The following is a 23,008-nucleotide window of genomic DNA, read 5'->3' as shown; positions in this document are numbered from 1 at the left end:
ATATGATGGACGTGTATGAATTGCATTGATTTGATTTGAGGAGCGTGGCTGCCCGGCAGGACATTTGAGGAACTGTCCGCTGACGTTTAGGGGGCGTCTGCGTGTTGATGCTCTCAACTCTTAGCAAAGCAAAGAGTATGTTCCTTGCGCCGCCGGTGGTCCTGATTGCCCTGCACCTCCGCAACGGCCTCGTCGCCGGCGTGCACCGGCGCCGTGAACCTCAGCGACTGGCTCGCGGGCAGCGACCCGGGCTGCATTGAAGAGCCAAGAATCGGTCAGGTTCAGGCCGTGATCTCGCCGAGCAGCGGCGCGTGCCCGCAGGGTGTTGGGCGGAATGCCCGCCTCGAGCTCCACCGAGGTCGAGGTCGCCGCCGGCCGGTTGGACGAGCGGGACCGCCAGGCCGGCGAGGCGCATCGGATTCAACTTTCATTCAGGTCAAGTAAAAAAAAAGTTGCTATTTTTAGGGGGGATAATTACTAGTACAAGGAATGAAGCGATTTGCACACGTGTGGATCTGCGGGTCCAGCTTGGCAGCAAAATCCATGGTGCTGCTTGCGCGCCTTATCCTCTCTCGCTCGCTCGCTCGCTACAGCAGCCTCCACTCCTCTCCCCTCCCTCCATAACCATATCACCCGCTCAATCAATCGGCTGCTGTTGCTCACTGCTCTGCTCAGCTCAGCTGGAGTAAAATGTGAAGGGATCCCTGATCGAGCGAACAAGATCTGCCTCACCAATCAAAGAGCATAGGTAGCTGACCTCTGATGAAAACGGATAGGAGAGGAGGAGGAGGGCACTACTGAACCAGACAAACTGTGTTCAGCTGCCTCCTTGGTGCCTGTGAGCTGCTGCTGCTCACTTCTTCTTCCCCGGACATGAATTCCAGCCGGAGCCTGCTCTCGTCGCCGCTCTTCCCCACCTCCTCTCCAAACTTCAGGTCCTCCCCATCCCCCTCCCGCACCTCAGGTACATCATCTACTCATACATACTACTGTAGTTACTACAACCTCCCCTTCTTTCTGCATCTGATAGGCCTGAAGCTCATCTGGTTTGGGCAGTTCCGATGATACATGACAGCACCGGCGGCCGGGCATCCACCGCCTGCCACTACTCGCCATCGCTGGTGGCCGAGGAGCAGCAAGCCCACAGCTCCGTATCCCTCAAGGGCGAAAAGGCCTTGCTGGAGTTCCTGCTGGACATGGTTGGTTGCCTGCCCATCCAACACTTGCTTTCATCTTCAGTCTCTCCTTTTATAAAAGCCTTCTCTTCAATATGCCATCTTGTCTTGCGGCGCTCTATCCTTCCAACCGAGCCTGTGCTCGGGGAGCACTCCTTGGGCCAGTTCTTTTCGGCGATTCTCCCGGAATCGCCCCCCTCTCCAGCTTCTCCCAGAATCACCACTCCATATGTTTTTTACAATCCTAGCTACTTATGATTGTATCATTCATAAACTCTAGACAGATCATTTATTTACATGGTCTTACTCTGCATCACTGTTATTGCTGATTGATTCTGTATTATTATCTGTTTCACCACAGGCTTTGGAGCAGCACACAGAAGGGAAGAGCCTCACCGGCCAAGATGGGGCGGAGGGCGAGTTCGAGAGCTATTTGCGGGGCCTGCAGCGCCAAGTCATTTACCAGCAGGCGTTTGGGTAATCAAAGTCCCTGTTTCTGTTTCCCTGCGCAAACTGATTGATTTGCTACTTATTCTGACCTCAACTGAACCACATTTGATTGGCAGTGAAAAGAACAACTTTACTTGTGCAATCACTTCAACTTCAACGGCGTCAGCGAAATCAGTTTCAAGTTTGGATCTTAATGCAACCTCGGCGACCTTGATGAAGGAGGTGGCATTTTTAGCACATGGATCAGGCACTTCAGCCACCCAGCTGAATGTACCGCCACCGGTTACAACAAGTGTGGAGACCAACCACCTGCATGAGAAACTGCTCAGCAATGGGCAAGTGTTCATTCGGTCTACACGGTTGCTCGAGAGAAGATCGAAGAAACGCAATGTTCCTCGAGCATCAACAAGCAGCACTGATGTTGTCCAGTGCGGTGTCGCCGACTCGAAGAAGAAAGACAGACCAAAGAAGTATGGCCGGGTTCTCGGTCCAGATGAACCCTTCAGGTTGTTCCTACGAGACCGCGAGACGACAGAGTTCTTGACGGCAAAGGAAGAGAGGCACTTGTTCAGTCAGATACAGGCATGTTCTTTTTTCCTTGTACAACACCTTGTACCGCTGTATCCTTGTGTCCTTGATGCCCAGATCAAAAGATATTTCAGCTTTGCTAATTCGAAGACTTCCATGTGCAGAATCTTATGAAACTGGAGGAGGCTCAGCGTAGGCTAGAAGCGCAATGTGGCCGCGAGCCGACGCTTCCCGAGTGGGCTCAGGCCGTAGGAATGAGCTGCAAGGAACTGCAGTCGTCCATACACATCGGAAGGCGCTGCAGGGAGAAGATGGCCCGCTCCAACTTCCGCCTTGTCATACACGTAGCTAGGAAATACCAGGGATATGGCCTTGACATTGAGGACCTAGTTCAGGTTAATTTCACTCTTACATTTTTTTTTCTTTTCCGGAAAGGAGGATCAACTCATTACTGCAAAACCAGGGATATGCATGCCAATATCCTGTTGTAAATGTTTCTTTCCTGTTCTTGCTTTCAGGACGGATGCTGTGGGTTGATGAAGACCTTCGAGAAATTCAATCCAAGCAAGGGATGCAGGTTCCCGACGTACGCGTACTGGTGGATACGCCAAGCAATCAAAAAGTCTATCTTCAAGCATTCGAGACTGATTCGGTTGCCGGTATGACCTGAACTCAGTTCACCTTTGATCTTCTAGTCCTACAATCCATGTTTTGAGAGGGGACAGGTTCATTTTGGTTTGGCGTCACTAACTCCTGAAAATTACAGACTTCCCGATGCAATGGTGTGACCTTGTTTTCCTGTGCAGGAGAGTGTGTATGCACGTCTGAAAAAGGTGGGGAAAGCGAGGCTGGAGTGCATCTTGGAAGGGGAGCAGCCTACTAACCAAAATGTAGCTAGGCGTGCCGGCATCACGATCGAGAAGCTGGCGAAACTCAAAGCGAAGACCAGAAAGCCACGATCAATGCAGGATCAAGTCTGGTCCAACGACGCAGTCACCTTCCAGGTACTAGCAACAAAACACTACGTATAGTATAAAACATACTGTAGATCGTTCCAGGACTGAATCAATTGAGCTGTGATCTTTTCGCCGGTCAAATGAACAAGAACTGAGCTGTAACAATTTATGAACGCTGCAGGAGATCACGGAGGACCCGAACATTGACCCACCGGACCTGGTGGTGGACAGGATAATGATGAGGCAGCAGGTGCGGGAGTTCCTGGGCATCCTGAGCACGAGGGAGAAGGAGATCATCGAGCACCGGTTCGGGATCTACGACGGCGAGCCCAAGACGCTCCACGTGATCGGCGACATGTACGGCCTGTCCAAGGAGCGGATCCGGCAGCTCCAGAACCGGGCGCTGGACAAGCTCAAGAGGAGCGTGTCCACGCAGGGGTTCGACGTCTACTTGGACCTGCTGACCTCGAATGGCTAGGCAGCGCCTCGTTTGCTCTCGGTTCGATTGTTCATACAGAAGGGAACACACATGTATGTATGTATGTATGTATGTATGTATGTAGCCTAAGAAGCTAGAACCCCACTGACATGTGCAAGCCTCCTAGAACTGAAGCAGAGAAACACACACAACACACTTTCAGAGTTTCAGTGGCATGCTTTTTTGCCGGGTGTAAGTAAAAATTTCGCAGCAAAGCTGGTGGTACATACTACATACATACTGATACTGCAATTGATTTCTTGCAACCAAGGACTTGGCTGAATCTGTTGAGTGTGCACACTACCTGTGAGTGGCTAGATACAGCCTTTGTCTTTTGAAGTCAAATGACACACTTTGACCTTTCAGTCTTTGTGTGTCTCAGTCAAATGACACACCTGCTACGGTTGGGGCCACGTTGATTAGATTTCTAGAGGATTTTCTTTTCCTATTAAGTCTGTTTGATTTGTAGGATTGGAATCCTTAGGGAAATCTCAGGCTGCTGCTTTGCACTCCATTTGAAGGGAAATTTGCATCTACTCAAACCTCCTTTTTTACAATTCCTTTGTTTTTCTTGTGACATCAAACACTGTGTAATCCTATAATATTCAAGTGAAGATGCCTTTCTAATACTGTCTTTTTTTTCTATTCCCGCGAATCAAATCTTATCGTGGCGTCTGTGGATGTGCCCTCAGACATCCGAAGGTACTTGTCCCATGAATCTGCAGTCTTGCCATATGCAAGCATTCGCAAAGCAGCCATGCAATTTTTGGTAATGGGATAATCCAATTCTTTTAAGGGCATCCTTCTTCAAGATGAAGTAGTCATCGTAGGTCTTGATGCATTGTAGAGAAGTTCGAACATATTTTTCGTCATCTGAAAGCGCCGGCGAAAATTATCCGCAAATAGGGCATGGAGGCAAAGTAGTCGTCCCTCAGCGTCAAATGTCCCCATGACCTGTTCCGATTTAGCACTTGATCACCTTCATCAATCCCTGGAAACTGAGAACATGCTCTTCTGCATGCCTGCGTCTGCAAGGATTGCCTGCATTATTGTTGTTTCATCCACATAATCCTCCTCATCGGACAACTCAACGCAGTGCTTGTATAGGTATCCCATGTACAAATCCATTGCTTCAAAGAAGGAAGAAATGTTGTCAAAAATTTAGCACGGGCACTTCACTAAACATTTGCCTAGCGCCAAGCTCGGTGACCCTCACGGATGGCATCCACGGGGGTGGATGGGAAGCAGGCCAACGTGCCCATGCCGCCACGACGCTCGCTGACGTGGAAAAGTGGCACCTAGTGCCAAAAAATACATCAAAACTTGAAGGATTTGACAAAAAATTGGGGGGAGGGGGGGGGGGGGCGAAGGAGATTACCTTCCTCTCCATTTGCATATAAAAAATGATGACCAAACGGAGGAGATGTAGGGGAGGAGAGAGGTGCAAGCTCTATTTTTAAGACGAACTGGTGGAGAGGATGGGTGGCGGTCACTTATCTCTCAAGGTCTACCGCCATCGACCATGACGGTAGTGGATAAAGAGGTACCGCCACGACCTTTGGCGGTAACACTTGTCCATGTCAGCTAGCACTGTGACGACGCAGGCACGTTGACCTGCTTCCTATCGCGATTGACCATGATTGTAGATAATGGCATCTTGCAGTGAGGGACGACGACGGTAGCAAAAATGTCAAATCCGTTTTTTTCTAAACAGAGTCAAAACAGTGCTAAACTTTCGCTAAATGATACTACCTCGGTCCTGATTTATTAGTCTCTTTATGACTTGTGTCAAATATTAACCAAAGATTTAAGTAATAAAATGTTAATGCATGCCAAAAAAATTATATAGTTGGATTCGTATTTAGACATAGTTTTTAATGATATATTTTTTAATGACATACAAAATATTTTGTTAGTTAAATTTACGGTCAAATTTTGATACAAAATACAACGAGGACCGATAAAGCACGACGGTCATAGTAAAAACAGTGATTTTGGCCCCGTAGAGGTAGAGGTGCTTCCGCAGCTTTACCCCTGGATTTGTGAGGGAATTACCCACCTTTGCCACCGCAAAAATCTGAATCGGCACCCCCGATGCGCAGCGCCACCGGTCTCGCGATTTAGGGTTTGCTGGCGCCGCCGGCCACCGGCCACCGGCGCGGCCCCTCCTCAACCACCGCCACAGCCCGCCGGAGGAGCTCCACCCACGCCCGCCTCCTCCTCTGTCTTCTCTGTCCGCCGCCCAGCTGCTCTCCACCGGCGCGGCCCCTCGTCGACCACCGCCCCCGGATCCGCCTCGAGCAGCAGGAGCTCCACCTCTGCCCGCATCCGCCATCCCCATCCACCTCGAGCAGCAGGAGTGCGCCTTGAGGCTGCTCTTCCCCTCTCCCCTGTAACCAGCCAGAGGTAAAGAAACAAACTTGCATATGCTGTTTTTATGTTTCTAATTCTTATGAATAAATCCCAGCATTTGGAATACCTATGTGTAGATTCATATGCTGCATAACTTGTGTGTGTGTGTGTGTGTGTGTCCTCAACATGCATTATTTCGTGGTTATGTCGATACACAGCAGCTTGTGTGTGAAACATGTACTACTATTACTTCCTGGTTATGGCAGCAGTGAAGTGTGCGACAATTTACCTTTTATACATGCTTGATTGAAATTTGTGATGTGAAATGGATGTAAAAGGAAAAGGGCAAATTGGGATATGCACACTGCATATAGCCATTTTATGCCAGCATATGCAAAGAAGAGGTTGAAAATCGTAACAGGTCAGGGGGATATTTGAACCGTAGAGGTTATGATAAAAATCTTGTCGAGAAGTTCTTGGCTAGGACAGGGAAACAAATTTCCAAGACTCAATTAAAAAACAAACGGGACATGTTGAAGAGACGGTATAGTAGTATACACAATACATGGTGTTGAAAAGTGCAGCAACTGGGCTAGGTTGGGATGACGTGAAAGGAACTGTTGTAGCCGATGATGACTGGTGGAAGGTTCATCTTAAGACATGTAGTATCTCGTGAGGCCGGTGATGGGGCGCTCCAAAGACCGACCCGACCCCACCCATCACAGCCCCCACAGATCCGATTCAACAAATCCTCATCCATCACAGCCCCCACAGATCCGATTCAGCAGATCCTCATTGAACGCCCACGCCGCCTGCGCCTCTGGTGCCCCGAAGCCGCTAACCCCACGCCGGCTCCTTGACACCCGCCCCACCGCTCCCTCGCCGTATGCTGCACCCTCCGTCCCCGCCAGTCCCAGCCGTCGCCGGCGGCAGCGAAGAAGACGGCCCAGGCGCCCCTGCGCACCCCCCTCCCCTGCCCGCATGTACCACCGAGGGTGAGCTCCACGCCACGCCGGCCGCGACCAGGGCCGACGAGATCGGCGGCGCATCCAGGCAACTCAACGTGAGCTTCCTCCGCCGAGCACTCCTCTCCTCTTCACCAGCCCGCCCGCTTCTCAGATCTCGTCTCCCGTCCTTTCACTCACAAACCCTAGATAGGAGATCGGGCCTATCGTTGATTTAACGAGTTTATGCATCGTATTTTGTGGGATCTCCACAAGGATAAGCATCGTGTGAGATGTCGAAAGGAATAGGGAGTTTGGCAATCTATAGCTTGCTCCCTGTGTCGCGCGTGTCGGTCACTCCCTGTGGGGAGCTCGAATATGTTAACTGCAACAGTTATTGAAAGCAATTGGATTGTGTTTTTACCCTATAAATAGAAACTTCTTGCTCATTCATCTGTGAGTGGAATGGCGTAACTTCTTAAGGCTTTGGAACTAGAATGGCAGAATACTGGTTGTGGAATTTAAAATGACAATGATAGACTCCCATTGTTGTAGTATTGTTCAATTATCACATCTTGTACTCCGATTTGGAATTAAGAATGACAACCATAGAATCCCACTATTTTCAGATAACTTAGTGTGATCCCATTTCTTTCATCTAGTTTCTTCATTTGTTCTTCTGTTCTATATATGGGATTACATCATTACTCTTTGTATGACAGGCAGCAGGCCATGTTGCAGATTTCACCTTGTACTGTACAGGCAGGAACACTGGTGATTTTATAAAGGCAGTATCCTTGCCTTCTACACTGAATATGTGGACCAACATTTTCAAAATTGTAAGTTTAACACCCCCCGCGCGCCCCCACGTGGGTTCTGTTGAATTGTGACCCCATTTCATTGTATTTCATTGTACTGCGAACTGCAAACTCTAGTGTTTCTATTATTGCAACTTGCAAGTTCTCGATGCGTTATACTCCCGACATCCTTTTTATTAGGTGTATTTCCTTTTTACCCCTGTTGGTGCCAATTCCAGCCGTCCTGAATTGGAGGATCATTAATTAGCTGCCAGTAATTACCCCTCTAACCTACATTGTATAACCAGGGGCATTTCTGTCCCAAATTATCCTCAAATCAGTGCTTTGGTTACCGTGTTAAAAAGTTACACCTAATAAAAAGGAACGGATGGAGTATCATCCTTTGCAAACGACTTTTGATCTATGCCCACCATGATGATGGTGTGAAAAAGTGAACAAAATGTAGTACGGCAACTGCTCTGATGCATTTTTTTCTCGGGCACGCAGGAGAGCTGCGCATCATTTCATTAAGAATAAGGAGGAAAATAGTACAAGGAAGAGGGAGAAAAAACCCTCTCACCCCACACCCAACAACACTCAGCATACCCTGAAAGAAACTATTCAGCGCAGTTTGCCCAATAGGGATAATATTTCTGCATGGGTCATTTTTGTGGGATCTTCCACAGATTATTTCTCACTGCTATCTTTGCGACTTACAAATGACCTTTTCTCTCTCTTCAATTTCTGTAATGGTTTGTAGCTTTTTTTTATGAAGTAGAAGTAGAACTTGGAACTGATTGCAAAGTTGGGAAGTTAGGAGAGCTAGTGAACCACCCTCCTCACACATGACAAACTACAGCACAGGAGAGGCATTACCTGCCACACTTCCAAACTGCGAATGGTGTTCCATTTCATATCTGTAGGTTTCTGCTAGAGCTTAAGAGTGTGGAAGCGAGATATTTTTGACCTACTTAGTCTGCCACAGCTTGCTATGAGATTAGTCTGTAGATTATTCAGATAGGCTTTCTTTGGTTTAGTCTTAATTCTTATGTATATATTTCGTGCTTGCAGGGGGAGCTTCAGACTGTATCATGGTTTCAATTTCTTCCTGTTGAACCAGATTATAGCGCTACTTCTGATAGAAGGTGTTAATTGTACCCTCCATATGCCGTTTTTGTGCTGTCCTTTAGTTGCTTGTTGCCACTTGTTATTTTTGTTCTGATGCATGTGTTCTTTTTTGTGATCCCTGTTCCTCGTCCAGTTCAAAAGCCGAGCAGAAAGATGCTCTTAATAGCACTGTGCTGTCAGCGTATCTTCGCTTGCAGAATGAAGGTTTCTTAAGTACTTGGACAAATTCTTTTGTTGGTCCTTGGGATCCATCTCAAGGAGAGCATAACCCTGGTAATAATCATGTGCACTACCTGCATCCATCTTTCTTTCTACCTATGTCTAGCCTATGCATATTTATGCCAAACTTTTTTTTTTGTAACAATGACAGATGAGAAGATCAAGCTCTGGTTGTTTCTTTCTGGCCGTCACTCGTCAGTACCTGAAATGACCCAGCCCGCTGTAGCTAAATTAAGAGGTTGATTGTTGTTGATATTTGTTATTGCATGGAGTCTTAGACTGTCTACTTTGCTTATTTATTTGCTTGTTTCTACTGCTTATTCTGTTTTGCAGTTGTTTCAAGTGGTTTATGGGTGGCTCCAGGCAACTCGGAAGAGGTTGCAGCTGCACTCTGTCAGGCCTTAAGAAATTCTTTGGAGAGGTATCATTATACCTGTTATAGTATGAATCTGTAATTTATAATTTGCTGTCTCATTGATGAATTTCCAATCTGACAATTTCTCTTGCACAGAGCACTAAGAGGGCTTTCCTATGCAAGATTTGGTGATGTATTTACAAAATACAACACCCCTACAAGAAATCAAAACAGCTTTAGGTTCGTGACTAAGTTGCTATGCCTTTATCTATTTATTTTGTATTCTTTGTTAACTAGTTTCTTACAATCTTTGTTCAGCAACTTATGCAACGTGTCTGTTAAAGTTCAAATGTTGTGCACTACAATAGATAGTGTATGGTATATTGGGATAGAGTGAAGTTGGTCATCATTCCTGTGTTTGAAGGAATGAAAAGGCCCCTGCCCATCTAGTGATACAAAACTTTGTTTAAACAATAACCGAATTGTCAACATAGGGTTTCAACTTAATAGATTCTTTTTTCTTTCTGCTATAGTGGATTCGAAAATAGCCGCATCCCTTGTTTTTGCCAATCTGTATATGATGACGAGAATGTAATGATAATATTCAGATACTTGTTGGCCATTTATTGTGTATACAAGCATTGCAGTGGGGCCTGCATGAATTTGTATCCTCTGACATACTCCCTCCGTCCCAAAATAAGTGTCTCTCGAGATGACTCAGTAGGCTGACCTTTCTTGACTTCTAGTAATTGGATGTTGAAGCAGAAGTCCATATCAACTTGCGATAATGCTACAACATCACAGGCTCGCAATCATTCCTCTTTGATCGCGGGTGAAATAAGTAATGTCAGTGTGACATGGAGGATACAGATGTGGCTGGCCATGTAGTTTCATTGTTTTCTGTTTGTTTTCCAAGGACAACTTTGCTTTTCTTGATTTCCGTTCCATTTAATTTTGTTATCATTGTGTTATAGGCGAGCACAACCTACAGTAGAATTTGTCTTCGCGGCCACTGAGGAAGCAATCTTTGTGCATGTTATTATATCTGCAAGGTCAGTTCTTATTATGTCCCGTCATATCGTCGGCTTTCTTCAGTTTATTTAGTGCCAGTGGTCTTACTTTAAATGGTTTATTCTGTTAGATATATGCGGAACCTATCTAGTGATGATATAGAGAAAGTTCTCACACACATTCCCCGTTCTGTTGGTGAAGGTCTTCCAGGTACTGTTTCATTCACTAATTCTATCTTTACATATCTTGCTGTATTGACATCCTTAGAAAATCTACCGTCTTGTCTGCTGGAAAAAGATAATATCTTTGTGCTATTCACAATTCTGATCTGACATGATTTTCTTGTGGTAGGGGAACTTGAAAAAGTCCTTGGGATATCTGATTTACCAATAGGGACTGCCCACTGTTTTATCTTACTTTTTAGTTCTTTATAAGGTGGATTAAAAGATGACAAGCGGATCTCATTTAGATTGGGGAGCCATTCAGTAATATGGTGTTTTTGAAATTTCATCTTTATAAATAGAACTTCACGAGAGGCGGTATGCTAGCTTATGGCATACATTTTGATTTAGTTTTCCAATTGTTCAACTTTTATCGATGGTCCTTTTGTATCATACTGTTATTTAAAGGGATCCCTTATAGTTAACAAACATGACTACATTGGTTATTTTGACAGTTAGAACCTTCTAAGTAATGACGCTGCTGGTGATAGTTCTGTTCTGTATTTGTCTTAGTCTGTGTGCTATGACGTTGACAAAATGGGCCGAAGCACAGCCATATAGTGGTTTATATTCTTGGGAGTCATCATTTCTGCCATATAGTGGTTTATATTCTTGGGAGTCATCATCATGAATCAGGCTGAAATATAAAATAGTTCTCTAAATAGTCAAACTAACTTCACTGTGCATTCTATTTCTATGACCAAGCTCATGATAACTTTGCTTTTGTCAGTTTCTTCATCGTTTATGTAAATTATGTTTGCCTTTTTTGGGATGAAAGTTACTCCCTCTGTCCCATAATGTAAGAGCGTTTTTTACACTACACTAGTGTCAGAAACGCTCTTATATTATGGGACGGAGGGAGTTTGTTTTATATCATGCATATTCAAATTCATGGTCTGTTTAATTGAATGCTGCAGTTATTGTCGCTCCTAGTGGAATGCTGGGTAGGCTTGTTGGCTGTTGCCCAAGTGACCTTGCGAGACAAGTATATTCAAGGTATTTCAGAACTCAAAACTCAAATTGACTTATATGCTAAGCTTTTTTTTTTTGGCATTCTATGCCTGTTGATATGACCTCTCACTGATGAGTTAGACACTTAGACCTGCTTGCACCTCTTGGGTGTTACCTCACCTGTCAGTGAGATCCTGTGTTTCTTTTATAAGGATATTCATATGCAGAGCAGTTGATTATGACACTTAGTTCTCATGGTAACTTTCTGTAAACATTTCAGCAAATTATCGGCACCTAATCTACCAGGTTTCACTCAACCCACCATCTGCCAGCTGAGAGGTCAAAGTTACTATGTTGAAGTTGCCCTTGGCTTTCCACCTGCCTCAACTGACAAAACTTCTGAATCGGAAAATAATCAGATTAGGAAAGAATTAGATTCAGTGAACGACCCTCATTTAGGTGCTGATGGGCAGCAAAAGTTAGAATCTGCTGATGGCCTTCCAGTTCTTGAAAGGACATTCATATACCCACCTGAGGCTGTCATGGTACCAATGGTCCATCAGGCATTTGTTCGATTTTCTAGTAAAAGGTAATAGTCTTGCTCTAATGATCTTGTTATATTTGGAGAGTGCATGGTTTAAATTATGTTGCCCGCAGAATGTGGTCACAGGACTGGATGGGTAGTTCACCATGGGAGGCTTGGCCATTCTGGAACTTCTCTCCGTCTTCTTACTTCCGGAACAGGTCAGTCTGGCATACATTGTTTTTTCTATCAATCAATGACTCTGGAACAGCTCATAAGTCAAAACGTTGGAGACCAACTTCAAATGCTGTTATCTACAATGAACTCTGTAAAATGTAGAAAGAACAGCATTGAAATGCTGTTTTGATGTTATCCTATATCTGTCGGAACTAAATAGTGGAATGCAAGATCTAAAAAATAACAAGAAATATTTTTCTTCAGAGGAATACATGAAATTCTGATTATTTTTTCGATATGTTAGACATAGAAACACCCTCCTACTTTCTGAGCTAGGTGTGGACATAGAACAACTAGGTAAATCTTGCCATTTTTCAGAACTTAGAAATTTAAATTGCTGAGCATGCGCAAACTATCATTTCTTTAGAAGGGTAAAATAATTGGAACATAAAGTATGTTGCCTACCACCTTGCTGTAAATTGTAATATCACGTACCCATGTTCCTTACAGTAACTCCTTTCTGGCTTGCTCTCATTTGAGGGCCAGAACTTCTCTTGAACTGGAGAAAAACAGCACCAAGGACCGTTTCAGTTGATGCCTAACAGTGTCCTAGCATGCCAAATATTTTTGCCTAACAGGCTAGCTTGTGGCCAAGAAAAGTGGAGCCATAACCTAGCCTAACATGCCATAACTTATGTTCTTATGACGTCATTTTTGGCATGTCTAGCTGTGGTTATGAGATACTTTTCTAATTTGGCTAAGAAAAGTGTGGCACATTGTTGCAAATTTTGGCTTCCAACCAAACAGGCTGTAAGTGTTGTTTTAAAGGCACTTATTTTGTAATCAAGGCTCTGAAGTCTCAACTGCCACATTCCCGCACAAAAAAAGACCTAGAAGAATTGGCAGCTAAGTTTATCCAAAAAAATTAGAGTTACTGCTTCATTCCCACAAAATAAGAAGACCTAGAAGAATTGTCAACTAATTTTATCCAAATTTTTTGAGGTTCTAAGGCTCAGCTTGCGGTTGTGGTACTGTGCTAAGCTGGACTAAACTCTTTGTTAAGGATCACCATCCACGCAGCACATCCGGAGTCTCTATGCAATATAACATGTTTTGTTGCCATGGTTCATTGTACCCAAAAGTTACTTGCAGGAATTACATAGATTCAATCGTGCACATGGATCATAATCTCTGGGTGCAACTAAAGAGTTGATCTGTATTATTACATGAGATTTTTTCAGTACTTAGTACATCATGATTGCAAATTTGTTTTGTCTGGTTTCTCCTGCATTAATTGTTTTGTTCTGTTAGCAGCTCTTTCTTTGGATCTTCACGTGGACTTGGTGTGAACTCTAATTTTCTAAGACTAAGAAGACAAAGGAATAGCAACTCCAATGGCATGGCTAGTAGTATCAGTAGTGTCAGTAGCACTTCTAATGGAAGTGAGCATGCAATTGCTGCTAAAGGTGGTGATCTTTTAGCAGATGCTGACTCTGCAGCATGCCGTCAGTCTGATCTGCCATTGAACAATGACATTGCTGGTAGCAAGGTGGTACTGTGTTCTTTTCCTCTTAATTTACAAACTTGTTCCATATTGAAGTAGTTTTTTTTTCTCAAGAATTGCATTTTAATATATGTTTGTTAGTACAACACTACTTTTTCCTCTTCTCAGTAGCTGCTAACTTGTAGTGGTAGTACAATGCTTTGCTACATCATTCTTGTGATAACAGAAGACTGTTATGCCACTATTGACATACGAACATGCTTATCGACTTATTTCTAGTTAGTTATACGCGTGAAATATGAGTCAATTTTTGTGTAAATGAATGATATGCTGTAAGTAAAACAATGATCAGCTATGAGTAGCTGCATCCTTTTTTCCTACAGAAAACTAAGTATGTATACTACTGCATAAAATATTTTGTCATCTTCACTCCTCAGTGAGGCTTACATGTGAAATAGAGGCTACGGGAATATGACTTGCTGAACAAATATGTGCATAGTTTATCTTTGGAAGTGCATAACACGTTACGTAGCAAATAATCTAAGTCTAAGCATTGATGGTGATAAAATGGAGCAACATCTTGATAGAAACTGATAATTGAATGCTGGCAGAAATTTCATTACATGGAAGAACACATGCTATACAGTTCATGCCATCTTGTGCATAGAATTATTTGCGTAAACTATCAGAACACTAAATTTCATTGCATAGAAGGTTAATTTGTGAGCATATATCAATCTGTTGATGCTAAAATACCACAAAACCAAAATTTCTTGCCGCATTACATGCATGAAGTTCTATTCTGGTGAATAATCTCCATATATACATGTTACACTGTTTGTGTTACTAACTCATTTTGCTATGTTAATGCTTGATAGCATTACCGCACAATCACATTATTGTGTACAATTCTACGTCAGCGTTGTGCTGAAGAAGTCTTGACGTTTTGTATTCGTTCAATTAGGTATCCAAGCGCTCTCGTTCTGAAATAACAGAAGTTTCTTCTCATGCTGGCAAAGAAGTAAACATGCAAGGTACAAATGGTCAGGGGGGATGTTCTTGGGGCTGGGGTGAAGAGGGGGTTGTGATGGACATCGATATACTTCTCTCAGAGTTTGGAGATTTTAGTGACTTCTTTCAAGAGGATGAGTTAGATTTTGGTGAGGTAGGTACCCCATCATCCTCGTAGTAGTTATTTGTAGATGAAGCAAGGTTACAACATTTAGAGAGACTATGCTTGGTCTTGTATGAGAAGCTCTGTGATAATGATGAACTCATTATGCATATGACAGCAATAATATGACTGTTCGGAATCTGTAGTACTTATGAAATATTTAATTCCGTTAAATACATCACTAGTTGTATTCTGCAACTTAATATATTGTATTGACTTCGTTGCATTTCATGCTCCTGCAATGCTGTGCATTTTTTAACAAAAGGTTGCTATTGTTGCCGCTGCTTGTTTAGGTTTCTAGATTGTAGCCAATAACTTCACTTCTGCTTTCTCGAGCTTTTAGACTGTAATCAAGGGTCATTTATTGACTTAGTCACATATTTCATGCGTTGAAACATGTTGCTTTTGATATCACCAAAAGCTTGTGAAAGAATTTTCTCCTACTGTGCAACTTCTTCATTTTAACCTTCTACCCTGTCTACTAGCCATGAAATGTGGAATTCTCTGCTTGTTGGATCTAAACAATGAGCACAATGCAGAACCCTTCTTTAAATGTAAATAACCTACTACCTTTTCTGGACATGCAAATAGAAAACTGTATGACGATGATATTTGTGTTTTAGGATCACTTCTTTCTGACTTACCTGCTATCTATAATCCTGATGTTCCATTTTATGTAGCCTCCAGGTACTGCTGAATCACATGCTTTAGTACCCCCTGCTTCGGAATATGGAGACATGCCATTCATAGATAGTCCATCCATAGCTATGGATATACCTGAGCAAAGACTTTCTCCTGTTGGTTTCACATCTATGGAGGCATTTAACCACCATACAATGTCACCTATTCAGGATGTTGCTTCTAAAGTTCAGGAGCCTCTCAAAGAAATTGCATCACCTGCAGGGTCCCAGTCCTTAGTATTATCATCTAGTAGATCTGATTTTCTCACCAGAGCTGAAGCTACACTCACGTTTGCACCAGAATATGCAGCTGTTGAAATTTCCAGTTGTGAGATGCCGACAACACTGTTTACAAACCCCTACTTGCCCCGATCGAAAAAAAGAGGGAGTTGCGGTTTTAGCTCAAGAGTTTATTCATATGATGTCACACAAAGTTCTAAAGTTGAGTCTGCAGGAGACAAGTCTGAGAAGTCTGATAAACTAACAGCAGCTAATCTTTCACGTGATGTTGGTCGATCGAGCTTATACACACTTGTGCAAGGTAGGAAAAAGGAGAGTGAGAAGAGCTTAAACAATGCAGACGAACAATCATGCAAGGGAGAAACATCAAGACCTGTTTCTGGTGAAACTTCGTTTAGTTCTTCTCTGACTTTGCAAAAGAAGAGTGATAACATGCTTAATGTTGGGTATTTCCTCCTATCTATGAAGACCGCGCTTGCAACTGAAATTGAGTGCATCACATTTCAGGCTGCCATGTGCAGAATAAGGCATTCACTAGTGTCTCTGAGAACCAAAGCATCTGCTGAGTTAAAAAGTGCTTTGTCCAGTGCTATGCAGACAGAGAGCAGTAGTAACTCGGATCTTGTCCCCAAATATGACATGAAAAGGAAAGAAAGTATGCCAGCTAGGCTGTCTAGTGATGTTGACCATGAAATGTATGATAGGTCCCGATTGGAAAACGTGGGAGTTTGGAGGTCTGTTGTGGTACCTAAAGGGGCAAAACCCCTTGATTCTTTGTCCGCTAAAACATTTTCTGGCACAAGCCCATCTGTACAAAGACAACCTATTGTGGAACTCCTCAGTGCCATGGCTCTGCTAGTTCAGCAATCTACTTCATTTGTTGATATCGCACTTGATATGGATGATGGAGATGGTTCTTTTTTCTGGCTCTCCTTGGATGAGCAGAGGAGACGCGGATTTTCTTGTGATCCTTCTATGGTTCATGCTGGCTGTGGTGGACTTTTAGGAACATGTCATTCCAAGGATTGTGCTGGTGTTGATTTAGTTGATCCACTTTCTGCAGAGGTAAAAATCTGATGCTCTGTTTTTCTTGCCATTTCTACTTATCCATGCATCATTTCTCCATGTCCTTTTCTGGATACAGGTTTCGGAATCATCCATGATTGGCTTGTTGCAGTCGGACATAAAATCAGCTCTTAAAACAGCGTTTGCAAACATGGATGGCCCATTATCAGTAATCGATTGGTGCAGGGGTCGAAGTACTATAGCAGAATCTGCTGCCATGGGAGATGCATACTCTTTCCATTATACTACTGGTGATATTCGAGAGACTTCAAATTCTGTACCCATTGGTGGAGATGCAATGAGCCCACCCCAGTCTAGCAGTGATCGAGGTATTCCTGCTGCCATATCTCTCAACTTGTCTTTAACTTCTTTATTATGTTACAAGTATAATATTGCCAGAAGGAGCAAGCCATGATTTATCTAGGGGAGATCGAATATCAATGCAGGCACTTCAGAGGAGCATCATAAGGAATATCACCGTGTTAGACCAACCATCGCTGTCCTCCCTTCACCATCTCTTCTTGTTGGGTAGCAGACTTGTTTCCCTGAAAATATTTATTAAATGAGCTAACATTTAATTGTCTGCACAAGTTACTGATGTAAGTACTGAAATTGCAGTTACCAGGATGATTGGTTGAAGACCTCTGCTAATTGCCTCAAGTTGTGGGAGAAGGCTCCTTTGGAACCTTACGCTTCGGCCAAGCCTGTAAGGCATATTTTATTTTACCTTTTGATATATCAACTGCCTGAAAGCATATTTGTAGTGTCGTTCTGGATCCATAAAAGCAACATGTTATGGAATCGGTAAATATTTTTTGTAATGCAAGTATTCCATATCATGAGGTCAAACTGTTGCCTTGTGACCATGAGGTCACGGGTTCGAGTTCTGGAAACAGCCTCTTGCAGAAATTCCGAAGTGGTCGGATCCTGCACAAGCGGGAGCTACGTGCACCGGCCTGCCCTTTAAGTATTCCATATCAGGATATAGCACAACACAACACAATTGCAAATTGGCCCTAAGTTCTATAGCCATTCTTGAATCTAGATTACTACGTGTTTCTTTGTTTTGGTTACTCTGGAAAGAGTTTTACAGTTTTGGGATTCGTAAATTTCTCATTTGTTCGCTCTTTCAGGTTACTTACTATGCACTGTGCCCTGATATCGATATGCTTACTTCTGCAGCCACTGATTTTTTCATGCAGCTTGGAACAGGTAAGTGTCTATAACGTTGCTTCTTCTCTATAGCCAGCAATGATCAGTGCTAATTAGCAGTAATTAATGTTGATCAATAAGGTAGGACTCGAGTTCATAAACTTAAAATCTTGATAGCTATTGATTATTTTCTACACTTATGCCTGCAAAGTGTCTATGAATCCAATGAACATCATTAGTTCACTGTGTTGGCTGTATGACAATGAGACATGTACAGAGATTTAGGCCTAATGCCACCTTTCCTACCTTTGTATTTACTATTTGTGCAAGCTATACGTTTCGTTCAGAGGCAATATTTACAGCCAGTCATTATGCTTTCAAGATAACACTTCTACAAATTATATGGCTTCATGGATGCAATATAATTGATTTCGTTCTATTTGATCACAACATTGTAATAGATACAAACAACCAAAATAATATAACAATGTTTTGTCATTACTAGGGTAACTTGTCAGTTAGTCATAGTTTAGCAATTCATAATCTCCATATAATTATTCTAATTCATTGTGTTTCAGAGTTTGTTCCTTACTTCTATCTATTTTGCATTCTTATAGTTTATGAAGTTTGCAAACTGGGTACTCATTCGCCACAACACAGTGGGGGGCAAATAGAACAATCTCCTGGGAAACATCTGCCTTCAGGACTTGTTCTTGTTGAGTGCCCTGATCAATTGAAGTCTAGTGGCAGCCACTCAGTTTCTATCAGTTCAGTAACTGAATACTTTCAGGCTCTTTCAAAAAGTTGGAGTGTGAAAAGTTTTTTATCATCTCTGGCAAGGATAATTAAGGATATAAAGCTTACTTTAAACATTTCAACAAATCAGAAAGAGAGCAGTAACATACCTTGCACTGTAAGGCCTTTTACCTTTTCTTCCTTCTCCACTTCTTTGATCCAAGGGACTTACAAAACAATGGCTGCATGTCTCACTTCTTGTATTGTTCTGTGATGATACTCTGCATGGTTTATATTCTTGTATTCTTCTTGTTATTTTGCTCTTCTCTGATCAGTATTTCTTTTTCCTCTTCTTTTTTATGAGCGCAGAGAAGCCCACTGAAATAAATATTTTTATACATACTTGTACAAAAGGAATTGGCAAACAAGAAATACATATTAGTAGTCAACTTATTGTAGGATGTTTATTTAATCAGATATGATAATTTACTTATCATTGTTGTTTTGTACTACCTCTGTAACTTGTTGTAAGACGTTTTTAGAGTCTATGACAGTGTCAAAAACGTCTTATATTAAGTTACAGAGGGTGTATATGATTTGTTACTTTGTAGACATGTTGCTTCTGTTATTCGCATTCTGTCCAAATACAACTTTCCTATTTTCTTGATCCAACTGAGGCTCTTGTCATGGTATATATCATTATTTGTTTTCTCTTATGACAACTGTAGGATGCCTTTATTATTCTGCACTTAATACTAATAAGTGCCACCATTGCAGTATACTTCACATATATATGTCGCCAATTCTTTTGGAGATATATTTTAACTCAATTTTTAAGTTTTTGGATGCAGAAATGATCCAACAGTTCAATTCTATTCACTTGAATTTACAAAAAAAAAAGATCACATGCTCTGGACTTCTAATCATTCAGTTATATGCATGATGGCCTCTAGGTGGATGAATTGATATATCTTTCATGCTTTGCCTGAAGTAGTGCTGTGCCACAAAAATAAACTTTAAGTTGGTATTTTCCCCAAAATCGCAATGCTAATCTATTTTAACACCCACGGTCCATTATGTACGCAGGTAGTTTATGTGGTCTGCCCATTTCCTGAACCATCTGCAGTCCTACAGACACTGGTAGAAAGTTCTGTTGCCCTTGGGTCTATCTTATCGTCAGAGAGAGAAAGGAAATCATTCCTATATACTCAGGTCGCCAAAGCTCTAAACAGCAGTGCTTCTGCTGATGAAGCATCAGCATCCAATGTTGTAATGCTCTCTGGGTTCAGTATACCAAAGCTTGTCTTGCAGATTGTTACTGTTGAAACTTTACTGAGACTCCATAAACCAAATGAGCTTGCTGCTTTCAAGGACATAGCTTTCACTGTGTACAATAAGGCTCGACGGATCCCACGGTTTGTTTCCACGAGTGACATGTTCCAGTCACCTACTTATATGAGTAGGCCTCAGTCCACGATGATGCATACAGCATCTCCTGGTCCTACCCTTTGGAAAGAATGTCTAGCTCCTCGGATGTCTGGACAAACTCTCTCTAGAGAAACAGAGTTCGATGCATCCATGAGGTCAGTATCATGGGACAACTCATGGCAACCTGGCCGTGCTGTAGGATTGCCTGATCCAAGCAAAATCCTGGAATTATGTGCTCAGGATGACAGGAAGTATGCCTTTGAGCCGCTTTTCATTCTGGCAGAGCCTGGGGCTGTTGATTACAATGATACAATGGAATCTTCAAGATTTGGAGTTGATGCAAGTAGCAGCAGGGTTTACAGCTCAATCTCAGGTGGCACTGATAGTGGAGCAAGCCCGCTACTTGAAGGGTCTGAGAATGAGAGTGCTGCGAGTCTTCATTGCTGTTATGGCTGGACCGAGGACTGGCGATGGTTAGTATGCATCTGGACAGATTCTAGAGGAGAGCTATTAGACAGCTTAATATTTCCTTTTGGTGGTATCAGTAGCCGCCAGGACACTACAGTTCTCCAAAGCCTATTCATTCAAATTCTGCAGCAGGGTTGTCAAATAATGTCATCTTCACCAGAGGCTAGCAATACGAGATCAAGAGATGTAGTAATAACCCGTATTGGAGGTTTCCTTGAACTTGAAATCCAGGGTACTAACAAATTTTATCATTAACTCTGTACTTTTCATTCGATAGGCCATAATGTGTTGTTATCTATGTGTTTTGTAATGTCTACGTATTGTTTATGCAGAATGGCAAAAGGCAATATACTCTTTTGGTGGTAACGAGGTAAAGAAGTGGCCTGTGCAGCTACGGCGATCTATACCTGATGGTATTCCGTCAAATTCTAATGGACCAACACTCGAGCAACAAGATATGGGCTTAATCCAGGACAGAAGCATGCCTTCCTCACCAAGTACGTTATACAGCCCCCATTCAAAATCTAGCTTCACGAAAGGTCAGCCAGGCAACAAAAAGCAGAGCCTAGTGGAACAAACTGGAATGGACAGTTCAAGGGGTTCATTGCACTTGGTTCGTAGCATCAGTTTAGTTACAGTTTCGCAAGATAGCTCATTGCATCTTGCATGCCAAGCAGATCTGCCGGCGACCAGACCTACTTCTGGTGAGTACTGTCTGTCTGCGTATGTTACTGTATGTTATTATTATCTCCACCTACAAGTGAGTACTTTATTTAGTGTGGCGATTTTTAAAGTAAATGATCATCACTAAAGGATACAAATACATTGTATCATTATTTGTTTTGAATCTTGATCGTGCCAAGTGTGCCAGTCAAGTAAAGGATCATCATGCTTTTAAGGAAATCCATTGTCAAGGACAGTGTCATACTACTATTTATTAATGTTCCTTTTCCCCGTCTCTTCTCTTACAGGTGAAGGGAATCAAAGCAGCAGCACTGGGGCATCTAGTTACTTAGATGGGTTTGCCCCAGTCAAATCCATCGGGTCAATGTCTGCATCGTATCTTCTGGTTCCATCACCAAGTATGCGATATCTTTCCCCTGCGACATTACAACTTCCAACATGCCTTACATCGGAATCCCCGCCACTTGCCCACCTATTGCACAGCAAAGGGACAGCAACTCCCTTGGCAATGGGTTATGTCGTCTCCAAAGCTGTCCCACCAGTAAGAAAGCAACTCACCAAGGAGGACAGCAGGCACTCGGTTCTCTCTGTTAGCATCGTTGATTACTACGGAGGCACTGTCCAAGACAAGATGAGCAGAGGGAGCAAGCAGGCTGTAAGGCATGAAACATCAGGCCGTGATTACGAAATGGACATGCACAATGTGTTGGAAGCGGTGGCTGCCGAGCTCCACTCCCTTTCGTGGATGACAGTGAGCCCGGTGTACATGGAAAGGCGCAGCGCTCTCCCCTTCCACTGTGATATGGTTCTGAGGTTGAGGAGACTTCTCCACTACGCAGATCGACATCTTTCTCAGCTAACAGACAAGGGGGATGTTAGCTAGCTTATTGAGGTGATAGACATGATGGAAACTAGCTGTTTGTCTTACACAGGAAAAAAAAACAAGGTCTAGATGCTGCTTGAACCTAAGTGCCTGTCAATGTGTATCTAGATTAGGTAGGCAGGTGAATGGTGCGTTGATGAGCCCGGTTTTGCTTTTTGATAGCAAGAGTGCTAATTTCTTGGGTTGAGGATGTATGTAATAGCAATACCTCTCCCTGTAATGTGTAATCGTTGTAACATTGTAGAACTGGTAACTCAGTCGTATTTGTTGTTCATCGGCTTGAGGTTTCATGTTGCTGCTGGCACCTTTTATTGTTCGCAATTTTTGCGAGTTAAGGCGTTGGAGATTCCCTAAGGCCTTGTACAATGGGAGATGCTTAGAGGGATGCTTAGAAAAATAAACCAAGATTTTCTGAAGCACCGGTGCCTATTTCTACAGAAGAGACGCTTAGTTAAGCGCCTACCCTGTATAAATAAGCACCAGTGCTTAAAAAAATCTGGTTTATTTCTCTAAGCACCTCCCTCAAGCATCTCCCATTGTACAAGGCCTAAGTGGGTGGCAGCTGCAGGAGCTACCGGAATCTCTCGCCAACTCACTCTAGTTGCTTGAGTGTGAATGAAGGAGGGCAGGGAGAAATCAGTTAAGATGACAGGCTTCTATTTTCTTTCTCTTTGTCCGGTTATTGCCTCTTTCCAGTGCTTTTGAAAAGCGATGATCCAAAATGCTTTCG

At 43.0% G+C, this 23,008-nt stretch overlaps 2 protein-coding genes across 5 annotated transcripts; both read left to right on the top strand.

Annotated features, from left to right (window-relative positions):
• The first annotated feature begins 604 nt into the window (after positions 1 to 604).
• SIGF (RNApolymerase sigma-subunit F) lies at positions 605 to 3,872 on the top strand. 3 transcript variants are annotated; one of them, XM_048713356.2, is made up of 8 exons: positions 605 to 935; positions 1,031 to 1,199; positions 1,537 to 1,652; positions 1,742 to 2,207; positions 2,318 to 2,548; positions 2,672 to 2,812; positions 2,960 to 3,157; positions 3,291 to 3,872. In XM_048713356.2, exons 1-8 carry the CDS (start codon positions 874 to 876, stop codon positions 3,585 to 3,587), a joined length of 1,680 nt encoding a protein of 559 aa, XP_048569313.2. In that variant the 5' UTR covers positions 605 to 873; the 3' UTR covers positions 3,588 to 3,872. The 3 variants fall into 3 exon arrangements, with proteins under 3 accessions (XP_048569313.2, XP_048569310.2, XP_048569311.2); XM_048713353.2 differs by having other exon boundaries at positions 605 to 964; positions 1,039 to 1,199; XM_048713354.2 differs by having other exon boundaries at positions 606 to 964; positions 1,057 to 1,199.
• A 1,766-nt stretch (positions 3,873 to 5,638) lies between these two features.
• On the top strand, positions 5,639 to 22,568 carry LOC125550373 (mediator of RNA polymerase II transcription subunit 13). 2 transcript variants are annotated; one of them, XM_048713357.2, is made up of 23 exons: positions 5,639 to 5,993; positions 7,606 to 7,722; positions 8,752 to 8,825; positions 8,942 to 9,081; positions 9,179 to 9,265; positions 9,361 to 9,448; positions 9,539 to 9,622; positions 10,357 to 10,434; positions 10,524 to 10,603; positions 11,532 to 11,610; positions 11,846 to 12,154; positions 12,223 to 12,309; positions 13,580 to 13,814; positions 14,734 to 14,934; positions 15,624 to 16,928; positions 17,008 to 17,257; positions 17,375 to 17,456; positions 17,547 to 17,634; positions 18,062 to 18,140; positions 18,698 to 18,993; positions 19,902 to 20,943; positions 21,044 to 21,415; positions 21,683 to 22,568. In XM_048713357.2, the coding sequence occupies exons 2-23, from the start codon at positions 7,699 to 7,701 to the stop codon at positions 22,276 to 22,278; spliced, it is 5,676 nt and encodes a 1,891-aa protein (XP_048569314.2). In that variant the 5' UTR covers positions 5,639 to 5,993; positions 7,606 to 7,698; the 3' UTR covers positions 22,279 to 22,568. The 2 variants fall into 2 exon arrangements, with proteins under 2 accessions (XP_048569314.2, XP_087375447.1); XM_087519321.1 differs by lacking the exon at positions 5,639 to 5,993 and adding an exon at positions 6,650 to 7,002.
• The last annotated feature ends 440 nt before the right edge of the window (positions 22,569 to 23,008 follow it).

Source organism: Triticum urartu, chromosome 4A, assembly GCF_056163025.1.
Source record: "Triticum urartu cultivar PI428250 chromosome 4A, HENAU_Tu73, whole genome shotgun sequence".
Lineage (NCBI taxonomy): Eukaryota > Viridiplantae > Streptophyta > Magnoliopsida > Poales > Poaceae > Triticum > Triticum urartu.
This window is presented reverse-complemented; position numbering and strand designations above follow the sequence as displayed.

Bases quoted from the DNA above. Each gene is read 5' to 3' on its own strand.
- SIGF (XM_048713353.2), top strand. From the start codon at position 874: ATGAATTCCAGCCGGAGCCTGCTCTCGTCGCCGCTCTTCCCCACCTCC. The intron at 2,549-2,671 runs GTTAATTTCACT...TCTTGCTTTCAG, and splicing joins ACATTGAGGACCTAGTTCAG to GACGGATGCTGTGGGTTGAT. The intron at 2,813-2,959 runs GTATGACCTGAA...TTTCCTGTGCAG, and splicing joins CGAGACTGATTCGGTTGCCG to GAGAGTGTGTATGCACGTCT.
- LOC125550373 (XM_087519321.1), top strand. From the start codon at position 6,826: ATGCTGCACCCTCCGTCCCCGCCAGTCCCAGCCGTCGCCGGCGGCAGC. The intron at 17,258-17,374 runs GTATTCCTGCTG...ATATCAATGCAG, and splicing joins CCAGTCTAGCAGTGATCGAG to GCACTTCAGAGGAGCATCAT. The intron at 17,457-17,546 runs GTAGCAGACTTG...CTGAAATTGCAG, and splicing joins TCACCATCTCTTCTTGTTGG to TTACCAGGATGATTGGTTGA.